Source organism: Sabethes cyaneus, chromosome 1 (genome assembly GCF_943734655.1).
Source record: "Sabethes cyaneus chromosome 1, idSabCyanKW18_F2, whole genome shotgun sequence".
Lineage (NCBI taxonomy): Eukaryota > Metazoa > Arthropoda > Insecta > Diptera > Culicidae > Sabethes > Sabethes cyaneus.
The window spans coordinates 7,591,293-7,616,643 of NC_071353.1; the positions used below are offsets into that span (position 1 = coordinate 7,591,293).

Sequence of the window (25,351 nt, forward strand, 5' to 3'; positions counted from 1 at the left end):
TCGGACTGAAAGCTGAAGCGAAACGGATTTGACTTGTCATTAATCTTTCGAAAACAAAATACATGAAAGGAAGAGTTATAGAGAAGTGAATGCTGACCTCCTTCCCCGGATTCATTTGAACAGTGATGAAATCGAGGTGGTAGAAGAGTTCGTGTATCTGGGCTCACTGGCTACCGCAGACAACGACACTAGCAGAGCAATACAAAGACGCATTATGGCAGGAAATCGTGCCTACTTTGGACTCCGTAGGATGCTGCGATCGAACCAAATTCGCCACCGCACGAAGTTAACAATCTACAAAATGCTGATTAGACCGGTCGTCTTTTACGGCCATGAGACATGGACGTTGAGAGAAGCAAATCGGTGTGTACTTGGTGTATTTGGACGAAAAATGGTGCGGTCAATACTCGGCGGCAAGATGAAAAAACGGCGAACGGTGTAGACGCATGAACCACGAGTTGTACGAGGCGTATAAATATGATGACTTTGTGACGCTGATCCAGCGCCGGCGGTTACAGTGGGCTGGACATGTAGCCCGAATGCCAGAAGAATGGTCAGCGAAAATAGTGTTCAGCAGAGAACCTGGACGAGGTCGCCGGCTTCGAGGTAGACCACGCGCTCGTTGGGTGTGTGCGATCGAGGAAGATACACGAGCAGCAGAAGTGCAGAGTGACTGGAGACTAGTAGCCCAAAGCAGAGAATCCTGGAAATCACTAATACATTCGGCTAGGATCCGGCTAATATGGATTGTCGGCCATTAAAGTAAAGTAAGAATCTTTTAAGATCGACCTCTGCATTACCAGTTGGTGTTACTCCATTTGATGGTCAGGCGTAAAGCTCAGTTTGGATAAAGTTCGTGTTTTTGGTTGTAAAGTATTAGTTTTAATTCCTAGACAGTAACGTAAGAAGTTGGATCCGATAAGTCGTGAGATGGTCATGATTGAATATGTTCCAAATGGCTATCGACTTTGGAACCGAATTACTCGAAAGGAAGTTATTGCTCGTGGCGTCAAACTCGACGATTCTTTTTTCCATATGCTTCCTCGATAGAAGATGAAGCAGAAGTTTCGTTTTTGGTTGGTCCTATGGCGACATTATTGCCGAACAGACGAACCAGGAAATCGCGACCCGAAAATCAGAATTAGATAGTGAACCATCCGACATGAACAAAACGACGCGGTCCCTTCACAATCAAGAAGACACGTGACTCAAAACGTCTTCAAGGCACAGCGACCGGGGACGCAGGTTTCCTGGTAAGTTGTTTTGACGTAGGACTACGTCTTACGGCAAGTTTTGAGGTAGGGTGTCATTCCAAAAAATCGAAAAATGCGAGCGTCACGAAAAATGAAAGGTTTTGAGCGCTAATAGCTCAGCGGTTTTCCGATCGATTTTCAATATTCTTACACCAATCGATCGGAAAATCTTCTAAGAATTGACCCAAATGAAGAGAAGTATGGATTCTTAATGTTGAACTATTGAAAAATTGAAAATAATGACCCTATTCGCGTTGACGGCATTAAACGATCTCTTGCACACTCATAGAAATTCCCGTATGTACGTGTGGGTGAAAATCTGCCAAAATGTTTCGGTCTCTTGCGCTCTTCCAGAAATTTCTATTCCGCTTCACCCCTACAGTAAACTTTTGGAGGTGGCAGCAGCTTACGTTCGTCAACGCGAATGTTTTACCAGAATTCTTGCTTTGTGATTGGTTGGAAGATTCTTTACGATGATCTAAACCTATACCAATTTGATATCTGTGCTTGGGAAGTAAGCCAAAAAAAGTGACAAAGTTTCCTCATTTCAACAAGATTTCTTAACACCGCAGTTAAACCTAGACCATTTTGATGTCCTTGCTTGGGAAGTACGCTAGAGAGAGTGACAAAGCCCCCTCGTGCCAACAGATTTCTTACGAACGCGATTAAACCTAGTCCAATTTGATGTCTGTGTTAGTGAAGTGTGCCAGAAAAAATGACACAAGTCCGTTGCCCCAACAGATCGCAAATTCTTTACTGCGAGACGATTAAACCTCGGCGAACTTGATATCTGTGTTGGAAAAATGTGCTACAGCTGCACTGTTCGGTTATAATACGACTCTGTATGAATACGTATGCTTGCCGTTTCATTAGAAGTGTAGTGAAAAGATGTGCTGTTGATAAAATAGGATTGAATTGGTAAAATCCCTTCAACGTGGGAAACCATGGATAATAAAAACAATCAGGAAAGCAATAGTTTGTGTTCTTGATTTTGTTAAATTGTTTTCAAATGCACAATCTTTTGAGAATTGAACGTATGCAATGTTACTACTTTGATAAATGTTACATACAACGCATGTAGCATGTATATATATTGCATATAGCATGTATACATGAAGAATCGAATGATTACAAGCATGAATGCATGCCACTATCACTACAAAGAGACTTACATAGTCCTGCGTCACCTATATATGCGGTCGTGTCTTGTACACAACCCCTCTGATTTTTTGATTCGCTTTTCTCAGATTTACCGGAAACGTCAGATTGTCAAAGGATTCCAACAGAAGCCTGGTTTAAACAACGAGGAAACTTTTACTCCAGCTGGTAAACTTGCGATCATCCGAACCGCTTTAGAAGTGGTGCGCACCTGCAGTTCTGTTTTCACCACATGGATGTCAAGACAGCATTTCTGCATGGCAATCTCATGGAAATCTAGATTCCAGTTGGTATAAATGCTCCACCAAATACTGTATGTCGATTGCTCAAGTCATAATATGGATTGAAGCAGTCTCTAAGGTGCTGAAATGAGAAGCTAAATCAAAAGCTGGTGGATTTGGATTTGCAGAGGTCAACGCATGACTACTGTCTTCATACAAGAGTCCTAAACGAAGACGACATTTATATTGTTCTGTATGTGAATGATCAGTTGATTGTCGGACGAAAACTTAAAACTATCTCAAAGTTGAAAAAGTAGCTAAACTCATTTTTTGCTTAAACATTTCAACAGGGCTTTTCTCGTATGACAAAAATATTTAAAAAGCAGATATGATCGAAAAACCGTTAATTGTTTGTTTTCAAAATTTTCTTGATGGTACAATAAAATTTTATTGTATCACAAAACCCGAATAAATGCTAAAATATTATGAGAAGCAAAACCCGCCATAGTTCGATAATATTGACCCCCATTCAAATGACTAGAGCGGCAAGTTCCACAAAGTGATTGGGCAAATTAGTGCCCGTTCCGTTCCGACAACGTTTCCTCGTAGGCTCGCGCATACCAAATTACAAGCTCAAGCTTTATATGCCCGCCAGGAATGGCAATTATTTTCCATCCTAATTCTCCTAAATAACTGCCACCAAACAACCGCTTCGACGAAAACCATTTGCATTTTTTTTCTCCTGACGAGGGCATTGCAAAGCCGTACTGTTCCATCCGATAGAAACATAATCACCTGCTGCAGCCAGTAGACAACGGATCCGATGACTCCACACTATTGATGTCAGATGCAAAATATGCCGGCCGGGCTGATCTAGTCAGGCGAAAAGAAATATCATCCTCCCCCTGTTCCAGACACGACGATTTCTTCAGTCACTCGAAAGGAAGTGTCCATACATAATGTACCACCGACTATGGCGGGAGGACATGATGGGACGGCACTGAAATTGCAGGGTTTTCATTTCGGATCATTCAACGGCAGCGCACACGTCCATCTAGATATAATGGCAGTAATTTAATCGATCGTTTTGGCGTGAAATATTACAACGCCTGTTTGCCGCTGTTTTCGACAGCGAAAAGTCATTGTTTTTTCGATACGATCGCTACCACCGACTTGACTTGGCTGGACTTCATTTGACTGACAGACTTCAGGGCAGGGAAGGGAACGCTAATGACTTACTCAATGACAGCGATCCGGTTCGCGATCGGAGTGTGAATCGTGCGCAAAGGTTTGCGATCATCAGAATGACTATTCTTAGTTCGATAATTTATGGTGGTATCATTTCTAATTTTTGCGATCTCAGTCTACCTTTTTTTGTTATTTTAAATTTTGAAAAAAATTAAACAATGTCACAAACGAGTCCGATGTCTCACCCGCTATCCTGACGCTTGATTTTGCCCGTGTCAGCCTAATCAGTTTTGTTGGAAAACCATGTTCAAATAATCTGTCACAGCTCGTTTCGTTTAACTGAATCGTACGCCGCCTTGAAGTCTATAAACAAATGGTGAGTCTGCAAGTTGAATTCCCGCAATTTATCGAAGATCTGTGGCAAGGTGAACGTCGTAGAGCGTCCCTCTCGAAAACTGCACTGCTATTCGCCAACAAAGGTTTCCTGCAAAGGCCTCAGTCTGAGAAACAGGATGCGCGAGAGAATTTTGTATACAGAATTGAGGAGAGTAATGCCTCGATAATTGCTGCATTCGACCATAATTCTTTTATTTTTCTAAAATAAAAAAAATTAAGTAGTTTTTGCTGTGTAGGTATTGAAAATACCCTTCTAAAGGTATGGAACACTTGAAATCAAACACTTGAGTCTTCGCTTAATGCGATCATTACCACGAAAAGAAGGCGTAAAATATGTCAGGGGCTGTTTTTGGTTACAGACGAAGTAAGACGTTTCTAATATTAGATAAAAATAGTTTGACGAATTTTGTTTCGACAGTTCGTGAGCAATCAGTAAAGTAAACGGTCACAAAAATAAGACGCTTGCATAATTTTGAGTTTAATTCGTGTAAATATTCATAGTATTTGTCTGAAACTAGTCCATTTCTTTCTTTTTCCTTTGGCTTTAATTACCAGTCGCAATCGTCGTTGAAAAGCATTACAGCCGGCACGCACGATATCCTGAGGCATTTAATCACAAATCTTCTCTAAATGTTGCCTGAATGTATCTACAGTCAATCCTTTGGTACTCCCTAGTTTGCCTAGCATGTAACCCCATACATAGAAGTCAAGAGGATTCAAATCTGGCAAAGGGAGCCACGGCCACTTTTTCGAAGAAATAATATTCAGAAAATTGTCCGCACACTAAACCTGTGTAGCTTTTGCCTGGTAAGACGGTGTAGAATCTTATTGGAAGCAGTATGGTGCATTCTTGTAGTGTTTTTTGACGACGGAAAGCAAATAGTTCTTTAAAACATTATCGATGTATAATTTTAAATTATTAATGTAGTGTTGATTTGAACACCAAGCTCAATGAATAGCAATGGATTCTTCAAACTTTTAGAGAAACATACGATCATCCTGAAAACATTTTGGAACCTTCGAACAGCAAGTTTCCCGAGGAATATCAGAAAGATGTGCTGCATGTATCCAATCATCCTGTAGCAGAAAAACTTTTTCGTCCGAAAACAGAATTTCACAATCACCTTCAGCGACCGAAACGGTTACACTTTTACTAGGGGAGTGTCGTCGTGGTTGGGCCACGTTTTGAAATGCGCCCATAACTTTCGTTTCGTAAGAAATTTTGGAAAACTAAATACATCATTACAAAGGTCTAAGAATAAGGTATATTTCTAGGAAGTTTTCAACTGATTGCTTGAAAAATAAAAAAGTTATAGGCATTTACGTGAAGGCAAAAAATGTTGTCATAGTCGGGCCATGTTGTACAGCTTGGACCACCGCAGAAAATCTAAGACATACGTATTGAAATTCTATATAGAGACATTAAAAGAACGAATTCCGTGAACAACGGCTCATATAGGTACAAATACCCTATTTTTAATTGCATTTTTGCGAAATTCTGGCGATCTTGTAAAATCAATATTGCTACAATCGCCGTTTCCGAAGTGTACAACTACAATAAAAAAAAACAACAAAAATCTAGGTTTTTATGGTATTAATTTTGCTTTATTTCATCACATTTTACGTGACTGACACTCGCTAGCGATTATTGCGCTTCTGCGCTGAGAAATATGGTGGCCCAACCATGACTACTCAAGTGGTCCGACCTGTACAAATAGCGCTTTTCTAGTATTTCACCTTAGCCTTCTCAAACACCTTACTGGAAGGGATTTTTCTATAGTCTTCGTGTGCAGCACAACACACTTCATACATTTTCAAAATTTATCTCGATAATTGCATTTTATGAATCATTTCTTGAAGAAAAGTTCATTGCGCGTGGAAAACTTTTTTTGGAAGATTTAGTCACTGAATTCAGTATGGGTGTTTTGGATACACGATTGAAACTCACAATATTGTGAAAAGTTAGCTATCACAGTAAGAAGTTTTACAATGATTGTATCATAGATATCATGAGTTACTGAAACTGTAAAATCGTGATGGCTCGACCATAACAGTGGCCCGACGATAACGACAATACCCTATACAAATGTACTACCAGCATGCAATGCCATGTCAGACTCTTAACCAATACCATCGCTCTGTACTTTTTCTGTATCGACAGTGCCTATCTCTTATAAGTGTCGAGACTAGCTCGAATACGTACATGATAATAAGCAAACATTTTCGTACGTCAGCTGACCATTCATACAAAATGGAAGGAATGCATTTGCCGCTTTTTGTTACAGTTTTGCTTACAGTTGTAGTTGGAATAGTATGGAGGAGTAAAAGAGAATAAAGGTGTATTGGGGACCTTCTTATTTAAAACCATGTTGTTTGGGGGAAAGCTGTATGTTTGGTTTACGTGCGCAACAAAAAAAAAGAGAATACAAAAAAGTGTCTCCAAGACTGGTGATATTTTCTCCCCGATACCGAAGAGTGTACGACACGTAGAACAAAAGATGTTTTCGTTGTTCCTGCATTTCTTTTCGGTGCTTGAAGATTTTTCAAAAACTGACTTATCACGAGTCCCCCTTTTGCGTCCGTGATTTACTACGGCTCTTAAACGAATGATAATTTAAAACAAACTGTATGTGTATTCAACAAACGCCGTGTGATATCTGAATACACTCTAAACAAAAGTTATATCTACTTACCCTGTATACTTCGTTATTAGAATGCTCGTTAATTCGTTGTTGCAAACACGGTATGGAATTTCTCATTAGCTGGTTCAGGGATTTTAATGAACAACTTACTACATACTACGTATTCCAGTAGCCAGTGCTACGATTTCATGAGCGATGAGCGAAACGTTCAACACGACCATCTCTGGTTTCAAGTTAAGAATTACATTTCTGGCTCGCAACATGGATTTTTTCCTGGAAGATCAGTTTCGACTAATTTACTGCAGTTTACTTCTCTTGTGTTCTTTTGTTCCTGTCGATCACAGAATTTTGCTAGCAAAGCTTGATAAGCTGGGTATCTCAGCAAACCTAACTGCGTGGCTTAATTCTAATTTACGAGACCGCAGAATGGCTGTCAAATTGGGAGCATCTCTATCATGTTGGTTTCGAACCAATTCTGGAGTACCTCAAGGTAGCACTCTAGGACCTCTATTGTTCTCTTGGTTCATTAATGATGAATCCCGACTATTGCCACCTGGCAGAAGATTACTCTATGCAGATGATGCCAAAATCTACTCGGTTATTCGTAATACTGATGATTGTATGAGGCTTCGAAGATTGTTAAATCTTTTTATTGAATGGATCAAATACAATTATATGGCTGTGAGTATTCCAAAAAGTACTGTCATTAGTTTCTCCCGAAAGAAGCACACGTTGGTATGTAATTACTGCATTGATGATCAAATACTGCAACGAAGCGATAGAGTTACTGATCTCGGAGTTGTATTAGATGAGCAACTAACGAGTCTGCTTTGACAAGCGAATGGTCATGGGTTCGAATCTTAGTAGAATTCGGCCATTCGATATCAAAGTGACTTTAGCATGGGTTTATTCTCCGCCACTTCCGCCCTCCGTTTGTACTCCGCCAGAAATAGTCCGCAACACCTTTCTTTTAAATACGGCTAGTGCACGTATGTTTTCCGTAAGCAAAGTTACTGTCTCAAGTCCGTAGAGGACTACCGGTCTTATTAGCGTTTTGTACATCGTCAGCTTTGTGCGGCGGCGTATGCTCCCAGATCGAAGCATCTTGCGGAGGAAAAAGTAGGCTCGATTTCCAGCTAGAATGCGTCGTTAGATCTCCTTACTCGCATTATTGTCGGCGGTGACCAGAGATCCCAAATATACGAACTTATCTTCCACTTCCAGTTCATCTCTGTCAATAGTCACTGTCCGTGGGAGGCAAACGTTGCTTTTCCTGGAGCCTCTTCCTACCATTTGGTTTTCCACCATTGATTTGTAACCCTATCCTCCTAGCCTCCGTTTTTAGTCTGGCGTCCCCTTGCCACAACCCTCTGTGCGATTCGAAAGGGCTCGAGAGTGACCCCGAAACGCGCACGTAGCCCATCACTCGCTCCAGAGTAGCTTTGATCAGCCGCGTCAGTTTTTCCGCAAACCGTTCTCGTGCATAATCTGCCGTAGCTGTTCTCGTTCAACGGTATCGTATGCTGTCTTGAAATCCACGAGAATATAGTGCGTGGGCACTTGTACACGGAATATAGAAGAAAAATTGATGTTGATGAAAAGTGCAGTGCCCACGTCTTGCAATGAAGGAACTAAAATCAAGGATTGAATATTGTCAATCCTCGAAAAAGCTTCAAAAAAAAGACGAAACGTCGGAAAGAATTGAAAAACTGTTCTGAATTTTATAGCAGACTGAGAAGCCAGACAAAAAGTAAAAAATCAGGATTAAAAAGCTACCAATCGATAGGATATATTTTATACGAAAAGTATGACCATCGAATCCTTTGTAGTTGTTTAACTTAGAATGACAAATATCAACAGCCATTATGTAACCATAGGATGACAAACGGATTGTCTTTGTTTTGCATATCATCTGCGAAGCTAGCGGAAACCGAATGAAGCGAACTTGATAGGTCGTAAAAATCACATAACATGCCGAATGATCACACTTGACCGTACAGCGAGCGGCCAGCGACTTCACCGGATAACAACCAGACATTTGTCAGGTGGTAGGAGAAAAAAATGATAGTTAGGTAATTCACCATTTTCCCGTCACTCTCGTCGGTGGTCGTTTGGAGGGAAAGAGATGGGATTGTAAACATCGTACTATTCGATCGCGAGGTTGAAAGCTGTAGGCGCGATTGCTCAACGCTTTTGACATGGTAACACAAGTCCTCTCTTTCGGGCGATGGACGGCAGTGTGCGGTGGAGATCAACCGGAACCACCTAGCCAAGAGCCCAACGAACGAAAGTGAAAGTGAAAGTTCGACCGACCCCCGCCAACGCCGACCGGTAGACCGCAACGCAAGCCGCTCGCGCTGCACGCGGCTGCTGGCACCAAAGCAGCTTCGATGCAAAAGGCAATGACTCATCGCTCGTAGGCTCGTGGGAGAGCGAGATGCGCGGAGTCCGGCCTCGGATGCCGCAGACAACTCCAATTATCGCAATTGTGCTTTGTCTCCAGTTGTGCTTCGTTGGCAGCAGGAATTGCCTACGATTTAGAAAACGGATGTAAACGATCTTCAGTGCTGTGCTCGAGCTCGAGCGGCACGTTCTTCGTGTTAATGAAGTGCTTTGTTCCGATACTAAATGCGTAAGTGATCTCGGCGATGATGGTTTCCAGATCACCGAAGCACTGTTTCGCGACTCTTATATTTTGGCAAATTAGCCACACAACGTGCTTTCTTTGATGACCCTAGAGTTGCGACTGAAGACGGATGACTCGTATGTGTCTAAAAACATAACCCCTCGAAAATAATACCTATTACGAAGTAAACTGGCAAAAAAAAATTCAGCTGCACAAGAGCAACCGGCAATTTGCTGAGCAATGCAATTTGTGTGGCTAGACGTTTGAGCGGGCGGCAGAAAATATGCCAAATTGTACGTGTTTAGCGAAGATGGCAAATTTAACGATGGTTTCATGACGGCGTATTAATTCTAGTAGCACCTATGGTGATTTCCCTAGTTGATGATGAACAAATAAATTATCTAACTGGGAAAATTTGAGTTTGTTTTCAATCTATAATTGAAATCTGGCATGGTGGCAGTGTTTGTAATGTTAATTGATGATTAATGTTACATCGATTCTGTTTCGAAACATTTTAATGAACAATTATCCAGAAATAACTCTTGCCCTTTGTTTCCAAATTTTTTAAAAATTAAATCGAATCTTTTCTTAACGTATTATGCACTGTATATGGATTCACGGGTGAAACCCCCGCTTTTTGAGCTATTCGTGTTTATGAATTGTTTATTTTCGTAATAAATTGCATCCATTTCAAATTTTCTTGGACTTCTCATCAAACGAACGGAGCCAAGATTTTTGTCTGTGCCAATTTTTTTAGCGTAGCGAAAAGCACTTTTTCATATCTTATACAATGTTTTTTCCAACAGCAGCTTATTAATAAACCAACCCACCAAATATTTTTACTATATAATCTAATTCTACTGACGCCTTATAACCTAATATTACTAGCGCTTGACAGGACGTCATGTTCTCGTACCAAAAGTCACAGCTCGCTCCTAAATGCCTAAATGCTTTAAACTGAAGCTAATACATCTTCTAAACTATAGCTGGTGCGAACTGGTGATACAACAATGTACAGATGTCAGTGCCCTGGTTAAAACTCCAGCACCACAGTTGACAGTGGCAAATTAGTAAAAATCAAAAAATTATTCCAGATTGCAGTCAAGACAAGCATCAGCAACGTAGTAGCATGTCTTAGAGTATCACAACATTAGAGGTATATTTAGGCGTTTTGGTCATACATTCCGGTTAACTCCGTTATAGTGAATCTAGATTATCACAGCAAAAAAGTGTTTTTACGACGAAATTATAGAAAATTAGGTTAGGTACCTCCGATTCGGTCTCAATTAGACGTGAGGTGACAGACGCGGGCTACAGCTAGTTGCTGTTGTAGAATCAAAATGTTGGGGGGATTGAAGGAATTTTCCTAAATGCTATAAAAAATAAGACACCAAAACAGAGCGTGGGTGCTCTTAATACCTTCTTAATATTTGAAGTTCACCTGCAATTTGTGTTTTATATCAGCTTAAGGATATAAGTGTGCGACGTCTCAAGTGATAAAGTTAGAGCATGTAATCTGTTCAAGTATCAGAATGCACTGGAAAATCACAAACAGGTTAGGCTGGGGTTGTCCACCTTAATCCGCCTTAAGAAATTGTGACACATGTATTCGTAATGAATGATGACGCCACGTTCGGAATATCTCTACCACTCAAGTGCACACGTGTGGAGATTCTCAACCGTAACAAGCTGAAGTGGTACTTCAGAAAATCTACTATAAAACTCCGACGAACCATACACTCTTCCTTCAGAACAGTTGATTCGTTCCAAGCTTTAAAGTCTACTGGAAGTTCAACCCGCACCCGATATGGTCAAATTGTTGTTTATCACTGTCTTCGCCTTTCTAGTGACGGCGAACGGTAAGTACAACCCAATAGCTATACATTAGACGCAAACTCAAAAACTAATTCTACCTCTGACCGACAGCCGCCACACTTTCTACCGGAAAAATCGTCGGCGGATTCCAGATCGATATTGCCGATGTTCCCTATCAGGTTTCGTTGCAAAGCGGTGGTCATCACTTTTGCGGAGGATCCATCATCGGATCCCGTTGGGTCCTGACAGCTGCTCACTGCACCGTAAGAGATCCGGAATCTTATACCGTACGTGTGGGTTCCACGGATCGTGCCGATGGTGGAGTTGTAATCAAAGTGCAGTCGTTGAAGCCACATCCTCAGTACAATGAGGACACATTCGACTATGATTATGCGCTACTGGAACTTGCGGAAAGTGTAGGATATACTCGCAGAATCCAGAGCGTTTCTCTGCCAAAGGCAGGCGAAGCTGTCGAGGATGGTTCCATGTGCACCGTTTCCGGTTGGGGTGATACCAAGAACTACGAGGAAAGTTCACAGCTGTTACGGGCGGTAAATGTACCATCGGTCAATCAGGAAAAATGTGTCTCCGCCTATGCCAGTACCGGTGCAATAACCGAGCGAATGATCTGTGCCGGGTACGCTGCCGGTGGTAAGGATTCTTGCCAGGGAGATTCCGGTGGTCCGCTGGTCGTCGACGGAAAACTGGTCGGAGTGGTTTCCTGGGGCAAGGGATGCGCTCAACCGAACCTTCCCGGAGTGTATGCTCGTGTTTCGGCCGTACGCGACTGGATTGCCGAAGTTTCTGGTGTATGAACGCTAAGGTGGTAAATAAAACAAACAATTAATTTGAATTTTTTTGTCTTATATCCGTCTCACAAAGAAGTATCAAAGTGTCGGAAGGTTAGACCACTGTGACCATTATTTTAATCTATTGTGGTATGTCATGACTGTCCGCTTACGGCATTTTTTGAAATGTATATGATTTGTTGGACCAACATTTTCTGCCCCCTTCGTACGATTAATTAGAAAGACGATCATCTCTCCCTTTTCTTCAGCAGCTGGGAGCCGGGAAGACTCATCATATCGTGCAAAAAATACGTCTCCATTTCACTCATCCTTGGATTACACGCATTTCCCATTTATTTTGGTCTTATCTTATAAGTAGAGCTACTCTGAATGCCAAACTTGTCTGATTTCATCATCTGCTGTCATCTGCTTCTGCTAGTCTATCATCTAGTGACAATATATAGCGTTACTAAAAAAATCGTTTCAAATAGAGGAAAGTGGTTAATTTTGTCTACTCAAAAGACAAACTGTATATTTGTAACATAAGGCAGTATGAAGTAAAGTCTAGTCCAAAAGATGAATGTCCGCTTCAATTTCATTCAATTATATTTGAGAGAAAGTCTTAATAATAACGTTATATTCGACAGGTTGATCAAGTTAGACCGTACTGTCTCGAAACCACTCGTGAAACGTTTCGCGCGAACAAATTTCAGATTTCATCAAATGAGCGCTTCGGTTTTTGGTAAATTTTGCTTGAATTTCGGAAAACAAACGAAGTCTCGCGAGATCTCACACAGTTTTAAACAGTCAATCAGTCGCGCAAAATAAACGCAAAGTAGTGTTGGTTGATGTATAGTGTGAAAAGTAAAGGGACCAAGCTTCTTCCTTGGGGAACCTCTGATAGGTTGCAAAACAATTCCGATTCTTCCGGAACGATCTTAACACGTAAGTTGCAATCAGCGAAGTAACGAAGATTCCTTCCGTCCTTGTTAAAATGACTGAAATTCCAAGTTTCTGCGATTCGACAATATTTCGTAATCGACCGACACGCTCGAAGACGGCTTTCAAGTGTGTGGCTATCTCGTGTACTTGCGCACTTTCTTCCATCTCGCATAAACAAAATGAAACAAGTTGCGTTGATTAGAGGCAACTAGGGATTTTCTAGCGAAAATCCATGTCGATGGATAAGTATTGCCAGCAACACATAAAAAGTGCGTCGTGGAATATAATTTCCAACGTCTTCAAGCAGGCACAAAGAGATAGTTTTCTGCGTTTCTCTTATTTCTTTTTTGTGCACGAGAAACGTGATGGAAACTTGAATATATTCAAGTTTATTGCATCAGATGGAGTATTTCTAATGGCAGAAGCAACTTGCGCTTCGAAGTAACAAAGGAATTTAAAGAATTCTTGAAGTAAGTGGCAAATAGTTTGTATTTTTCCGCTGCTGTGTTCACACTGCAGGTTGGAGTTCATAAATGACCAGAACAATTTTGGATTTCTATATGGGTTGGCTTGAATTCATAGTGTTAATCTCTATAATTATTGCTAGATATCCTAAACTATCGCCTTGAAAAAGCACAGCGCAACTTCTTGTATTTTCGTAGTCGTAGACTATTGCACCGCTTTAAAAACTGCTAAAGTCCAAGTCACTAGTGTCAAAAATATATTCAATTTCAATGGCCGCTGGGAAATCCACCATCACTTTGAGAGCGTGATAATCAGGCGGAATTGAAGGATCAACTGCTTGCTGACCGAACAAGACGAAGTTGCAGATTCGTTGGCCAACACAAGACCAAGCAGGCGTGAGTTTCTGTTGACTGCCGTATTCATCTGCGCTAGACCTTGCAGGTAGAAATCGTCCAAGAGAGCAGTACTACTACTGGCGCATACCTAAGAAAAATCGAAACGAGATTGGATTGATTAGAAGCGCAGAATAATAGCGTGAGATCGGAAAAGTGGCATTCACCATTATCCATATTTGGGTCTTATCTTAAATGTATTGCATGCATAATGGGGAAGAAATCGATAGAAGCACTTAACGCCGTTGAGATCGCACGCTGTCACCGCGTGGTTTGTTGTTATTATGGGAACTTCAGTAGATTTGCTCGTCGAGCCACGTTTTAGTAGTTTGATTTCGCCACAGTAATAAAGAAGTCGTCGACTTTGGTCCGTAATCCACGTACATTTTGGTAAAAATAACTTTCAATCTGTCACAGGGCTACGCGTCAGTGGGCTATGCTCCGTAGAACATGGCAGAAGGACGACGAGTGGCCCAATATCGAGTTGAATGAAGACGACTGCTTGAAACAGTACGAGCCACCCTCGCTCTATGCTGCTGGCTCACAGTGGGACCATTCTGGGAAAAGGCTGTCAAAAGTCTTTTCTCGTTTTTCTTGACGTTTTTGAGCTTGAGTATCTTCGGAGAAGTTCCTTAAAAAGTATTTTGTATCTTTTGACATTTTCATACAATTAGGTATTAAGGGGATAAAACATTTGAAAAAATTCACTTTGTATAGGACCTAGTTAGTACGTTTATATGTTTGGCAAAGTTGTAGATCTTCGAATTTAATTAAACTTTGCCGAAGATACTAACTATCTGCATCATATGGTTTGCGAGATATAATTGACTTTCTGCCGTGACCCCCTTAAAATCAGTTTATTAAACATTTTGTACACAAAACCTCATCTGACAGGTTTGACATGTTCTACAGACTTTTTGATACTATCAAAATACGTAACTTTCTAAAAGATATAAACATAGTATATTGCTTTATTTGTTTTAAAAATTGATTTGAAGCATAAATTTTACCGTCTTTACAAGTAATTTTTTCCGTAAATAGGCACCTACTGGCAGCTAAAGTTAGCATCGCTTGAACCGCCATAGAAGATAGTATTAGTGTGCCAAAAATTACGGCCGGGTCTGCTCGGGCATTTTGAGTTTTGCTGGGGTTGAATGACCTCTACCTTAAGTCCGCTCCCAAGGCCGAGAAGACTAACAGGAACGCTGCCAGCAGAAGACTCGATTTAATTGGAAGATTGAGGGGTTTTCCTCGGTGGTGGCTCTCAGTAGTGCTGTGGAGTATCTTACAACTGAAGAAGGAATAGGACGCTGAGTAGAGTAGTGTCTAAAATCATCAGGTGTTTCGTCACGCGGTGCACAAAAAGACTGATGATCTATTGTGTGATCCATCGGGTCATACTATAGGCGCACTTGTTAGAAGGTCTCATAAACCCGATCTACAAGAAGTGCCTGGAGCATGGACTCGATTACAGTAATTATCGAGGTATATTGTCCTTCAACTCGGCATTCAAATTCTCTCCCGCATCTTGTTCCGCAGATGGAGTCCGTTACAGAAATCCTTTGTTGGTGAAACACCAATGTGGTTTTCGAGGGGAACGCTCCACAATAGACCAAATATTCACCTTTCCACAGATTTCGAGAAATCCCATTGTTCCGTTCGTAGACTTAAAGGGAGCGTATGATTTAGTAAAGCGAAATAAATGATGGTGAAAATTGACGGCATATGGTGTTCCTAAGTAAACGCTTAGCCTGATACGTATCACCCTTTATGGTTCCACCTTCCACGTCAAGCGTCAGTCTGTCGGACTCATGGAGAATGGCAGGTGCTGGATTCGTTACAGGATCGATACTTCGAACTGCGCCGAACGAAAATTGTGTACTATAAAATATCGATCAATTAATTTTATGTGTTTCAGTTGGCACAATGCAATTAACCAACCTAATTTTGTAGAAAATAGTTTCAAAATCGATAGGCATTTCCGCTTACTGGTGCAAAAGCTGTGATTTAATAATGATTTCTACATATTTTTTTTAGATTTAGATCACAACCCACAATCAACAGCCCATCATTTGATCGATTGAAATGGCAAACGATTTCTGGTTAAGGCGTTAGCTTAATTTGTCTGCCGTCACGGCCCGGCAGCAGCAGCAGTTTTCAGTATCGCCTTCCAAACAAACCACTTAAAGAGCACATCGAAAAACGTTCGCAGTTCGCAAGTCTCAAGGATTCTTGAGTTGAGGCCCACATTAGGCGCCACTCGTCTGAACGCTAATGGTTCTACCGAAACCAAGCGATTATTTTGTACGGTGTGGGGTAAAACGGTTGTATCCGTATTTCTTCAAGTTGCAAAAAGATAATGCTCTAAGCTTGGATTTTCTAAGAATGTTTTACCTTCTGACTACAATAATTACAGTTATCCGTGTTGAAAAATCTGTTTCGTCTGACAAAGTTTGACTTTGTGGATAAAACCTGTGAACAAAGGTCTGCTCAAAAAACACGAATACTGGCTAGTGATATAACACAACTGTTTCTAGGAAATTGTTTGCTCTTCCGCCGAATCCAATACCCTCTTCACGGACGGTTCAAGTTTCCGAGGGATATTGATGAAATCCTATGTAGGTGACAATAACTTTCACCGACGTTTGATACCAAACTGGGGATACGCCCCCAGCTGTGCGACGTGCTTCGTTGGCACCGCACCGGTCGCGGTCGGTCGACAGCGCGATGTCTCCTAATCGATTACGCCATCTCTGAAGGAGAAAAAAATCACTGCTTAGCACTTTCTTCGCCGCCGCAACCACCGCAACTACCGCAACCACCACAGCAGCAGCAGCCGTATGAACGACGCGCGAAGCAAAGATTATCCAACTTCCTGTGAGTCAGCTTAGCTCTCCACACCAGTCAGCTCTCGGTCAGGTTTCAGTTGGCGCACCATAATGATGTCGTTTAAAAAGGCACAGAAAAAAATCCATCCGGTCCGGTGTTGCTGCAGTTTTTTTTCTGTCATTACAAACGAAGCGAAAAGCTCACATTTCGAACTTATTTTTTACGCGAAATAAACCGCACGAGCACGACGACAACAATCGGGTGGTTTACCCTAGGATTACACAGAACTGCGTCAGTTCAGTTGTACACCACCGATGATGGTGGCCGATCGCAGCCACACTTTCACTCTTCAATCTCAGGGTCTATGAGCTATGAGCACGGTGCAGCTTCCATCGCAGTTTGACGTTATTTTTTCTTTATTATTATTTAAGGGTGAAAGTGATGATGAGCGATGATTTTCTTCAGTTTTATTCCGAACCTCGAGAGCTCGCCGGATACAGAGACGGTAATACATCATAAACCGACGGTGTTGGATGAACGCGGAGAGGTCACAGGCACGGATTGAAACTAAGTTCATGGACCCTTGACATTTTTTTTTTGCATCTCCATGATCAGATAGAAAACTCTCACTATGAAAGGTGAAACCCAAATGCGGATTTTCTTCTAGGTTTGAGATTTCCAGAAACAAGATCAAATTTCGCTAGAATAATAAAAAACAAAAAATGGAACAAAGTCTCATTTGCTGCTAGCTGCCAACACTATAATAGTTGGCAGGTTTCCTTGAGCATTAGGTTTCTGTGTCATTCATAGAATCGAACAATGAAACCCCTCAAACGGTAGGCAATTATTTCAACCAGCGACGGCTGATTGAAGAACAGATTACAACAAAGCAAACACAACGAATTGAGGACAATCAATCCTGGTACTTAGACGGTGGTCTACAGTATGGGTAAGATATCGTCCTCTCGGGCAAATGTTTTTTTTATCGGTTTCAATCTCGCTGATGTTGTCGATGATGATGCCATTATATACCATTATGTGTTGCTCGCCGCTAAGTGGAGGTAATTGTCCCAAAGGCTCGGTATAAAGTCGATAGGTTAGACAACTTTAGCGAGATCAGGAATTGTTGAATATCGCAGTTACAGTTCTGTTGCTGGCTAATACGACCCGTTCCAAATCGCTACATTAGAACTGCTAAGAGTTTTGTCCTTCACTGATTACACCGTGCAGCGGTGCTTTGTTGCTGCAAGAAAAGCAATCAAATAATGATCATAAGTGCTCGATCATCAACAACGGAGGCCGCTCGTGGCCGATGGCAGTCTCTGTTCGAACAATGACGGCACAATCGAACAACGCGCTCCGTACCGAGCCAAAAGGTTAATCAAAGTAGTCCGGGCAACAAACCCAAATTGACAACTCAGACCAATAATCTGCCTAGATTTAGCAAACAACGCGTGCTCTTCAGGTACGAACCCTGCCGCGCGCCACTGCCTTGGATGGAACGAATTGATTCCATTTCTTCTTCAAAGCGAGAGCAAAGAAGTCTTCCGGTTCGATTCGATTAGACTGCCAAGAAATAGCAAGCAAAACATGAAAGAAATGATCGCTCCTTTTGTACACGGAGACGGGTCCGACTTTGCCATTCGATTCCGGACGATCGAGAGCTACTCGCCGAGAGGTGCCGACCGAAGCCCGTTTCTTTTGTGGCGCAAACTGCTGCAAACAACCCACTCTGCTATGCTGTTGTTGTGACAGTGCGCCCGCCGCCACTATGGCCACTCGATTGGGTGATGCCATTTTGAAAGTGTTACCAATTGCCAATTGAATGGTTTGATTTTGTTTGCTTATTTCGGGAAATTGATTGAATTAGTTGTGTATTTTCCTTGCTGTTTTGTGCCATTGATGAGCATGAGTAGAGTTTTTAATTTCAATTTTTTTTCTTTCTCTTTTTTGCAGGTATGTACCAGGATTTCTACAAATACGCTGTCTGGCTACGATTGCTAATGGAAACTTCGATAGACATTTATGGTATGAATCGTAAGAGCTATAGGCGGGGTATTACGACTGTAGAGAAAATGCTTAAACCTTTGTTGAAACATCATTGCTGCCTCGTAAAACCTGTGTGCAAAGAAATGTTCCCCTGTTCAGGCTTTTTTCTAGCACAGATAGTTTTCAATAGCAGCAATTATAGTTTCGAATGATACAATTTCTTTTTCGGGCTTTTACACATCAATTGCACCAGAATTAGGACAAAATTTGGTCTTAAAAATAACCATGACATTCAGACGCACTACGAAAATATTCATTCTTAGATGCAGCCCACCACATTCTTATCACTGTTAGTCGTACGCAAGGTAACGGGTCAATCCAAAATATCTAAACACGAAAAGTGCATAGCTTTTGAGCGCTATTAACTCATGGGTTTTATGGTCGAATTGTAATATTTTTGCGCATAGTCGGAAAATTCTACGCATTGATTATCATAAAAAAAAGATTCTATAGGTCACACTATGGAAATAACGATAAATATCAAGCACTGTCAAGTTAGTGTTCCAAAAGTAAACAAGATTGTAAAAGTGTACAACCACCTTTCCCTTTGAACCGATTTTATTCTTTGATCATTGCAGCTAGATCAACTTGATGTCCTGAAAGTAAACCGTTATAGAAAAGTGCGCCACCAGTCTTTCTTTTTAAGCGAATATATCGATATGCTGCAAGAATTTATTTGAACTAAAGTCTTGTATGAAAACGGCGTTAATTTGTTTATTAAAAATTCTAACTCACAGTCATCTATAACTATAAAAATGGATTTCTGTCTGTCTGTCGGTATGTTTCTTATAGAATCGAAAACTACTAGACCGATCGGCGTGAAAAATTGCATGTTGGGGTTTTTGGGGTCAGGGAAGATTCTTATGATGGTTAGAGACCCCTTCCCTCACTAAGAGGGGGGCTCCCATACAAATGAAACACAAATTTCTGCATAACTCGAGAACTAATCAAGCAAATGGAATAAAACTTGGCAAGTGGGTGTTCTTGGAAATAAGAATTTTTTCTATGGTGAATGGTGACCTCTCCCCTCTTTACGAGGGGAATTATGACTCCTCTCCCTTTTAAGAGGGGAGGCTCCCATGCAAATGAAATACAAATTTCCTCATAATTCGAGAAATAATCAAGCAAATGGAACCAAATTTGACATGTGAAGGTGTTTGGTGACAAGAATTTATTCTATGGTGAATTAGGACCCCTCTCCACTTTAGGAGGGGGGCTCCTATACAAATGAAATGCAAATTTCCTCATAACTCGAAATCAAAACATCAATCAAAAGGAACTAAATTTAGCATGTGGGTGTTTTTGGAGACAAGAATTTTTTCAATGGTGAATTAGGACCCCTCCCCACTTTAGAAGGGGAGGCTCCCATACAAATGTAGCACAAATTTCTTCAAAACTCTAGAACTAATCAAGCAAATAAAACCAAATTTGGCATGTGGGTGTTTTTGGAGACAAGAATTTTTTCTATGATGAATTAGGACCCCTTACCTTTTTAGGAGGGGGGCTCCCATACAAATAAAATACAAATTTCCTCACAACTCCAGAATCAAATCAAGCAAATGGAACCAAATTTAGCAAGTGGATGTTTTTGTAGGCAATTTTTTTTCGTGTGATCTAGTGAATAGTAAAATAATCTTCTGAAACACTTCTCCTTGTAAAATTGTCAATTCATGGTTGTTCCAGTGATGAAAACCTTTGTTTTCTATACAGAACTATAGGTGCCTTGCCAAATCATTAACTTGCGCGCGAATTTCTCTGTGAAGCAACATCACATCCGGAGATCCCAGGATTATTTCGACCTGCCCTGATGATCTTTACGCCTCACTTCCGCTAAACTGTCCAATTATCGTTAAAGCATACGGATACATTAGCGGTAGAACTAATCTGTTTGAATATTTTCATATCGTCGGAGAAAGACTAACGAGGAACTCTAAGTTTGAAAATCACATCGTTGAAATGTGTAAGGAAGATCAATGGGTGAGGGATCCCAGATGGAGCAGCGAATTCCAATGAAAATTTAGTCTCCATTTTCACTGTTAGCTGACGTCCAACGAGGTACGAACGTAACCAGCTGATAGGGGGGCTCCGTAGCCGCAAGGTTACCGAGTCTGCTTTGACAAGCCAGTGATCGTGGGTTCGAATCTTAGTAGAATCAAGCCATTCGATGTCAAGTGACTTTAGCATGGGTTTATTCTCAGGCCCCTCCATTTACCCTTCCTTCGTGCTGAATTCTATATTTACCCTCTGAAGCCTCTTGACAGTGCAAATGTCCCTCCTATAGTTAAGTGTACTGGTCAGAGGTACGAATGAGTCCTCGCCAGGGACGGCTATAATATGGGGATAGTGCTGGCAGCGAGGAATAAGTGGGTAAAGTAGATTAAGCTTTGAAGGAAGGGTAAACCCCAATACACGCAAGCACGCATAAAATTTAATAAGCATATCGCTCACTCAATAGCGATTATAGCAAAAAGAAATGCAGTGCAGGTCATACAGCAAACACCCGGGCGATATTACAATAGATCAACTATACTGGTCGCAGTAATGAGTCCACACATGGAAAAAAAACCAGCTGATAGCTCTGCCGCAGAAAGCTAACTTTCCCAATTTGGCTAAGGCGAGTTCTTGGTCGATGCTATCGAAGACTGCTGTCAGGTCTAAACAAATTGCATCAGTTTGTTTAGCTTGATTATAACCATCCGTTATGTAGGAACTTAACGACAAAAGGTTGGTCACAGTAGAGCGCTTTTGGCATAAATCCATGCTGATCCTCAACAACATATGGTCAAAATATGGTCAAATACAAAATATGACAAGACAAAAACGATTTCCAAAAAAAAAATTGAAACTTGCCATCTGCCAAACACGAACTAAAAATACGGTGCGGTCAGCAAGATGGATGGAATTCCTGAAATTTCCCGGATGGAAACTTGAAATATTTGTCATTGGATGCACAACTTTCTGCTAGGCAGAAAATAATAAACAATTACACTAGGTTATCTTTTACAAACCTGATTCACTTTCGAAAATAGTGGACAGATTGAAAAATATTTGTCTTTCAGATGCCCTGTGGCTGGCCAGTTCTAGTAAAAGTTCATTAACTCATTAAAGTTCATTAAAGAACGTTAACTAATCTTTATACCTTGCAAGTTTTCTTAGCTTTCCGTTTTTCACTAACCTATGCAAAGCAGCAAATCAAACGTCTGTAAACTTTTTTAATAAAACCGTCCAATTGATGCTTTACTGTGTGGTCTCGTCATATAAACGAATATTCCGTCTAACTTGCTTTCATACAAGACTTCAGTTTCGAATAAATTATTCCAGTAATTAGAAATGGGATAGTTGCTCCTTATTACGAACACATTTTACGTTCAGGACATGGAGTTCATCTAGGTTCAATTTTCGAACAATATTATTGAACTTGAAAGATCGAAGAAAAGGGATAGTTTTAACACTTTTACCAAATTATTTACGTACAGGACATCAACATGGTCTAGGCTCAATCGAAACAAATAATCTCCTATTTATTGAACGGGGAAACTCTGTCACTTTTGCCTAAAAATCAGATAGTGGAATTCGCAAGTTTCTGTTGTGTGACTTTTTTCTTTTTTCTTGTTTACAAAGTTGTATAAATAGTAAAAATACACAACATTGCTGAATATAGTATACCTCTATCTTTGCTTGTTTAGGAACTATTGAACTTTTACTGTAAAAATACCCTTAGTTTGACCCTGAATTATTCGTAAGAAGGCATCATTTTATTCAAAAATTCTCCCCAGAAAATCAGAATAGTTTCAAGCAGGCCGAAAAGTATTATACATCATGTTTCAATGCACAAAAGTTAAACAAAATTTATAGGCTGACAAAATCGGGATAAAAAACTGATAAAATCGGGGGTAGACAAAATCGGGAGCTGACAAAATCGGAACATTACTGTAATTCATTTTTACAAGCTAAAAAAAATCAGCCAAATCGGACCACTAGGTTCTGAGATACTCGTACTGCCAGCTGATCAACATGGTTTCGAGAAAAACGCGTTTAAAGTTACGTACAGCAATACACTTCCCTTGAGGTGACTTAACTAGTAACTTTTCAACTAGATTTGATATCAAAAAATCCCTTTGGCATGACATGTGTGAAGGTATAAGGGTCTCGAAAATGCAAAAAAAATCAAAAATACGATTTTTTCGACTATCCAAAGTAGTGCACCCCCCTAAATGAAAAGGAGAAAAGAAGCGACCCAGGTTGCTTCCTTGCGGAACTCCAGATCGATTGGAGAAGCAGTTGGAAATAGTACATCCTACTACGGTTAGTCAAGTGACATATAAAGCAGTAGGTGGCATGCATCGAAACACCTAATATTATTCCGTGGTCTACACGGTCGAAAGCAGCTTTTAGGTCTAAATAGATAGTATTGGTTTGACTGTTTGAGTCCAAGCTCCAAGCTAAGATTAGTGGTGACCGATCTGTTGGGCAGAAATCCATGCTGCTCAGCATTAGTGTAGAATTTACAGCAGAATTTACAGCAATAATCTCAAACAGTCAACCATGCGTTCATTCATATAGGCACTGAATGAAAGGTCACAAAATCGAAAAGATGAAAAATACCTATTCGGAAGCCGGATTCTTTCGGACATTCGACAAATAATTTCCCTAAGAATCATTTTTACGATTTACCCGCCGTTAAAAATACTTCTAGCGACTTGTTTCAGGCTGTATCAGCAAACGAACCTATAACTGATTGGTTTACCACCTAAATAGTGAATAGGTATCTAAAGTTCACAGTTCATCTAGCTTTGTGCAACAACTGGTTGCTGCAACTTGCTGGCTGTTGGCAATTGCACCGGCGGAGGCGGAGGCGGTGACCGTAGTTCGTTCGGCTGGACTGACGTTCGAATCGATGCTGCTGCGCAAGACACTTTCGAAAGTGAAAAAAAAACATCAGAAGGGTTGTGTTATAGACATCACCACATTGCTGACACAGGACTACGTTAGGCAGGTTTTTGCTATTGAACCTTGAATGAGCGAACTTAGCATTTTACCAAATTTTTCGTAGGTGAGCTATTCTATATCGCAAAAATGAAGACTAGAAACAAAGTCGAGGAAAGTCGAAATTTCACTCCAGTTCTGTATGTGCCGTTCAATGCATAAGTGAGCTCTACCGAGAATTTTCTCGAAAATTCTAATCTTGAAAATAAAATAGTGGCAATAGTAAAGAAGTCAAACGTTGTGATTGAGAAGTTAAAAAATCATGGAAAAATGACTAAAGAAGATTTCAACTAACTTTTTAAAAACGAATGAAAGCTAATTTCTATTTATCACGCGCATGGTTGTTTGCAATTGCGCTGACGAATATAAAACTGATGGCTGTGCTAGTAAAATATATCGTTTTTTAAGCAAAAGTACTGAAAATGAACAAAAATTCGTCACGGCCGGCATGACATTTACAATTTTTCCATAGTAGGTACGCATAGAAGACTTTTTCCAATCGATTGATGCAAAAATATTGAAAAGTAATTAGCGCTCATAACCTAACAGCTTTTCGTGATTTTTACATTTTTTGGAATTGTGCCCGTCCTTTCCGCAAAGACGAAGCCCTACGGCCCATAAAGGTAAATGTCCATCATGGATTGGGCGCACGATGAAAACATGAAAAAATAGTGATCGTTTTTACAGTGACTAACGCTGGCTGGCTAGTGGCTAGGCAACTTTTCCCCCCGCCACAAACGCGACTCACGGCATGGACATGGTGTACAGTGGCTGCATCTTACATAACATCCCTTTGCATTCTCCGGCGGTGCACTTTCTTCGCCGAGTGCAGCAACCAGATGAGTGACTTTTGTCTACTCTCTTTCTCTCTCTGTCTTTCCCGTCAGTAAACCACGCGGCGAGCGGCGCTTGAGTACCCGAAAGCTCGTACGATGAAAGAAAAAGTTCAAATATTTATCTACCTTTTCGTTGGATTCCGTGCATGCGGCTACTCTTTTCAAGTTTGTTTACATTTTCTGTCGGCATGGTTGAGTGCCTGTTTCGCAATCTCACCTACACTCAGTCTCTCTGAGCGCTCTCCACAAGTCCGCACTGGTGGTTCGCAAAAGCCGAAGCTGTGAGTGACCACGTTGCTGATGGAGAAGTTCACCACTTGTGCGGACCGGAATGCTAGTTGCTCGCCGGCTTTCGTTGCGGTTAGAGCGTCGTGGTTTTTGTCTTGTATCGAACCAATTTTACATTTTTTCCGGTTAATTCTGGTACAAAATAGCGCGTGTTGAATAGTGAATAGGCTCTCTTCAGAGGCCTCGTAATTAAGTATGTGCACTTGAAAGGACTACGAACTGTGTCTAGAAGTGTCGGACAAGGATTGTCTCGAGTGTTTGTGAAAGTGTGAAGCTCAGCAGACACCACCTACAAATGTGTTCGGTTAAGGATGAACAGCGCAATTCCGTCAACATGTATGGATCGGTACCTAAGCAGATACATAGTGCCTCCTCATCCGGTTCAGCAGCATCAGCAGCAGTTGCTTAATCAGCAAGCCAATCAGAACGTGCCTCCCAATGGCTATTACGCTCATCAACTGCTGCATCAACAGCATC

At 41.0% G+C, this 25,351-nt stretch overlaps 2 protein-coding genes across 2 annotated transcripts in view; both read left to right on the plus strand.

Annotated features, from left to right (window-relative positions):
- Positions 1-25,351, plus strand: part of LOC128732809 (CCR4-NOT transcription complex subunit 6-like) — a 244,988-nt gene that overhangs the window by 11,415 nt on the left and 208,222 nt on the right. The window lies entirely within an intron of this gene.
- Positions 11,292-12,114, plus strand: LOC128732810 (trypsin 3A1-like). Its single transcript, XM_053826209.1, has 2 exons — positions 11,292-11,343; positions 11,411-12,114. The coding sequence occupies exons 1-2, from the start codon at positions 11,292-11,294 to the stop codon at positions 12,112-12,114; spliced, it is 756 nt and encodes a 251-aa protein (XP_053682184.1).

Bases quoted from the DNA above. Each gene is read 5' to 3' on its own strand.
- LOC128732810 (XM_053826209.1), top strand. From the start codon at position 11,292: ATGGTCAAATTGTTGTTTATCACTGTCTTCGCCTTTCTAGTGACGGCG. The intron at 11,344-11,410 runs GTAAGTACAACC...TCTGACCGACAG, and splicing joins CTTTCTAGTGACGGCGAACG to CCGCCACACTTTCTACCGGA.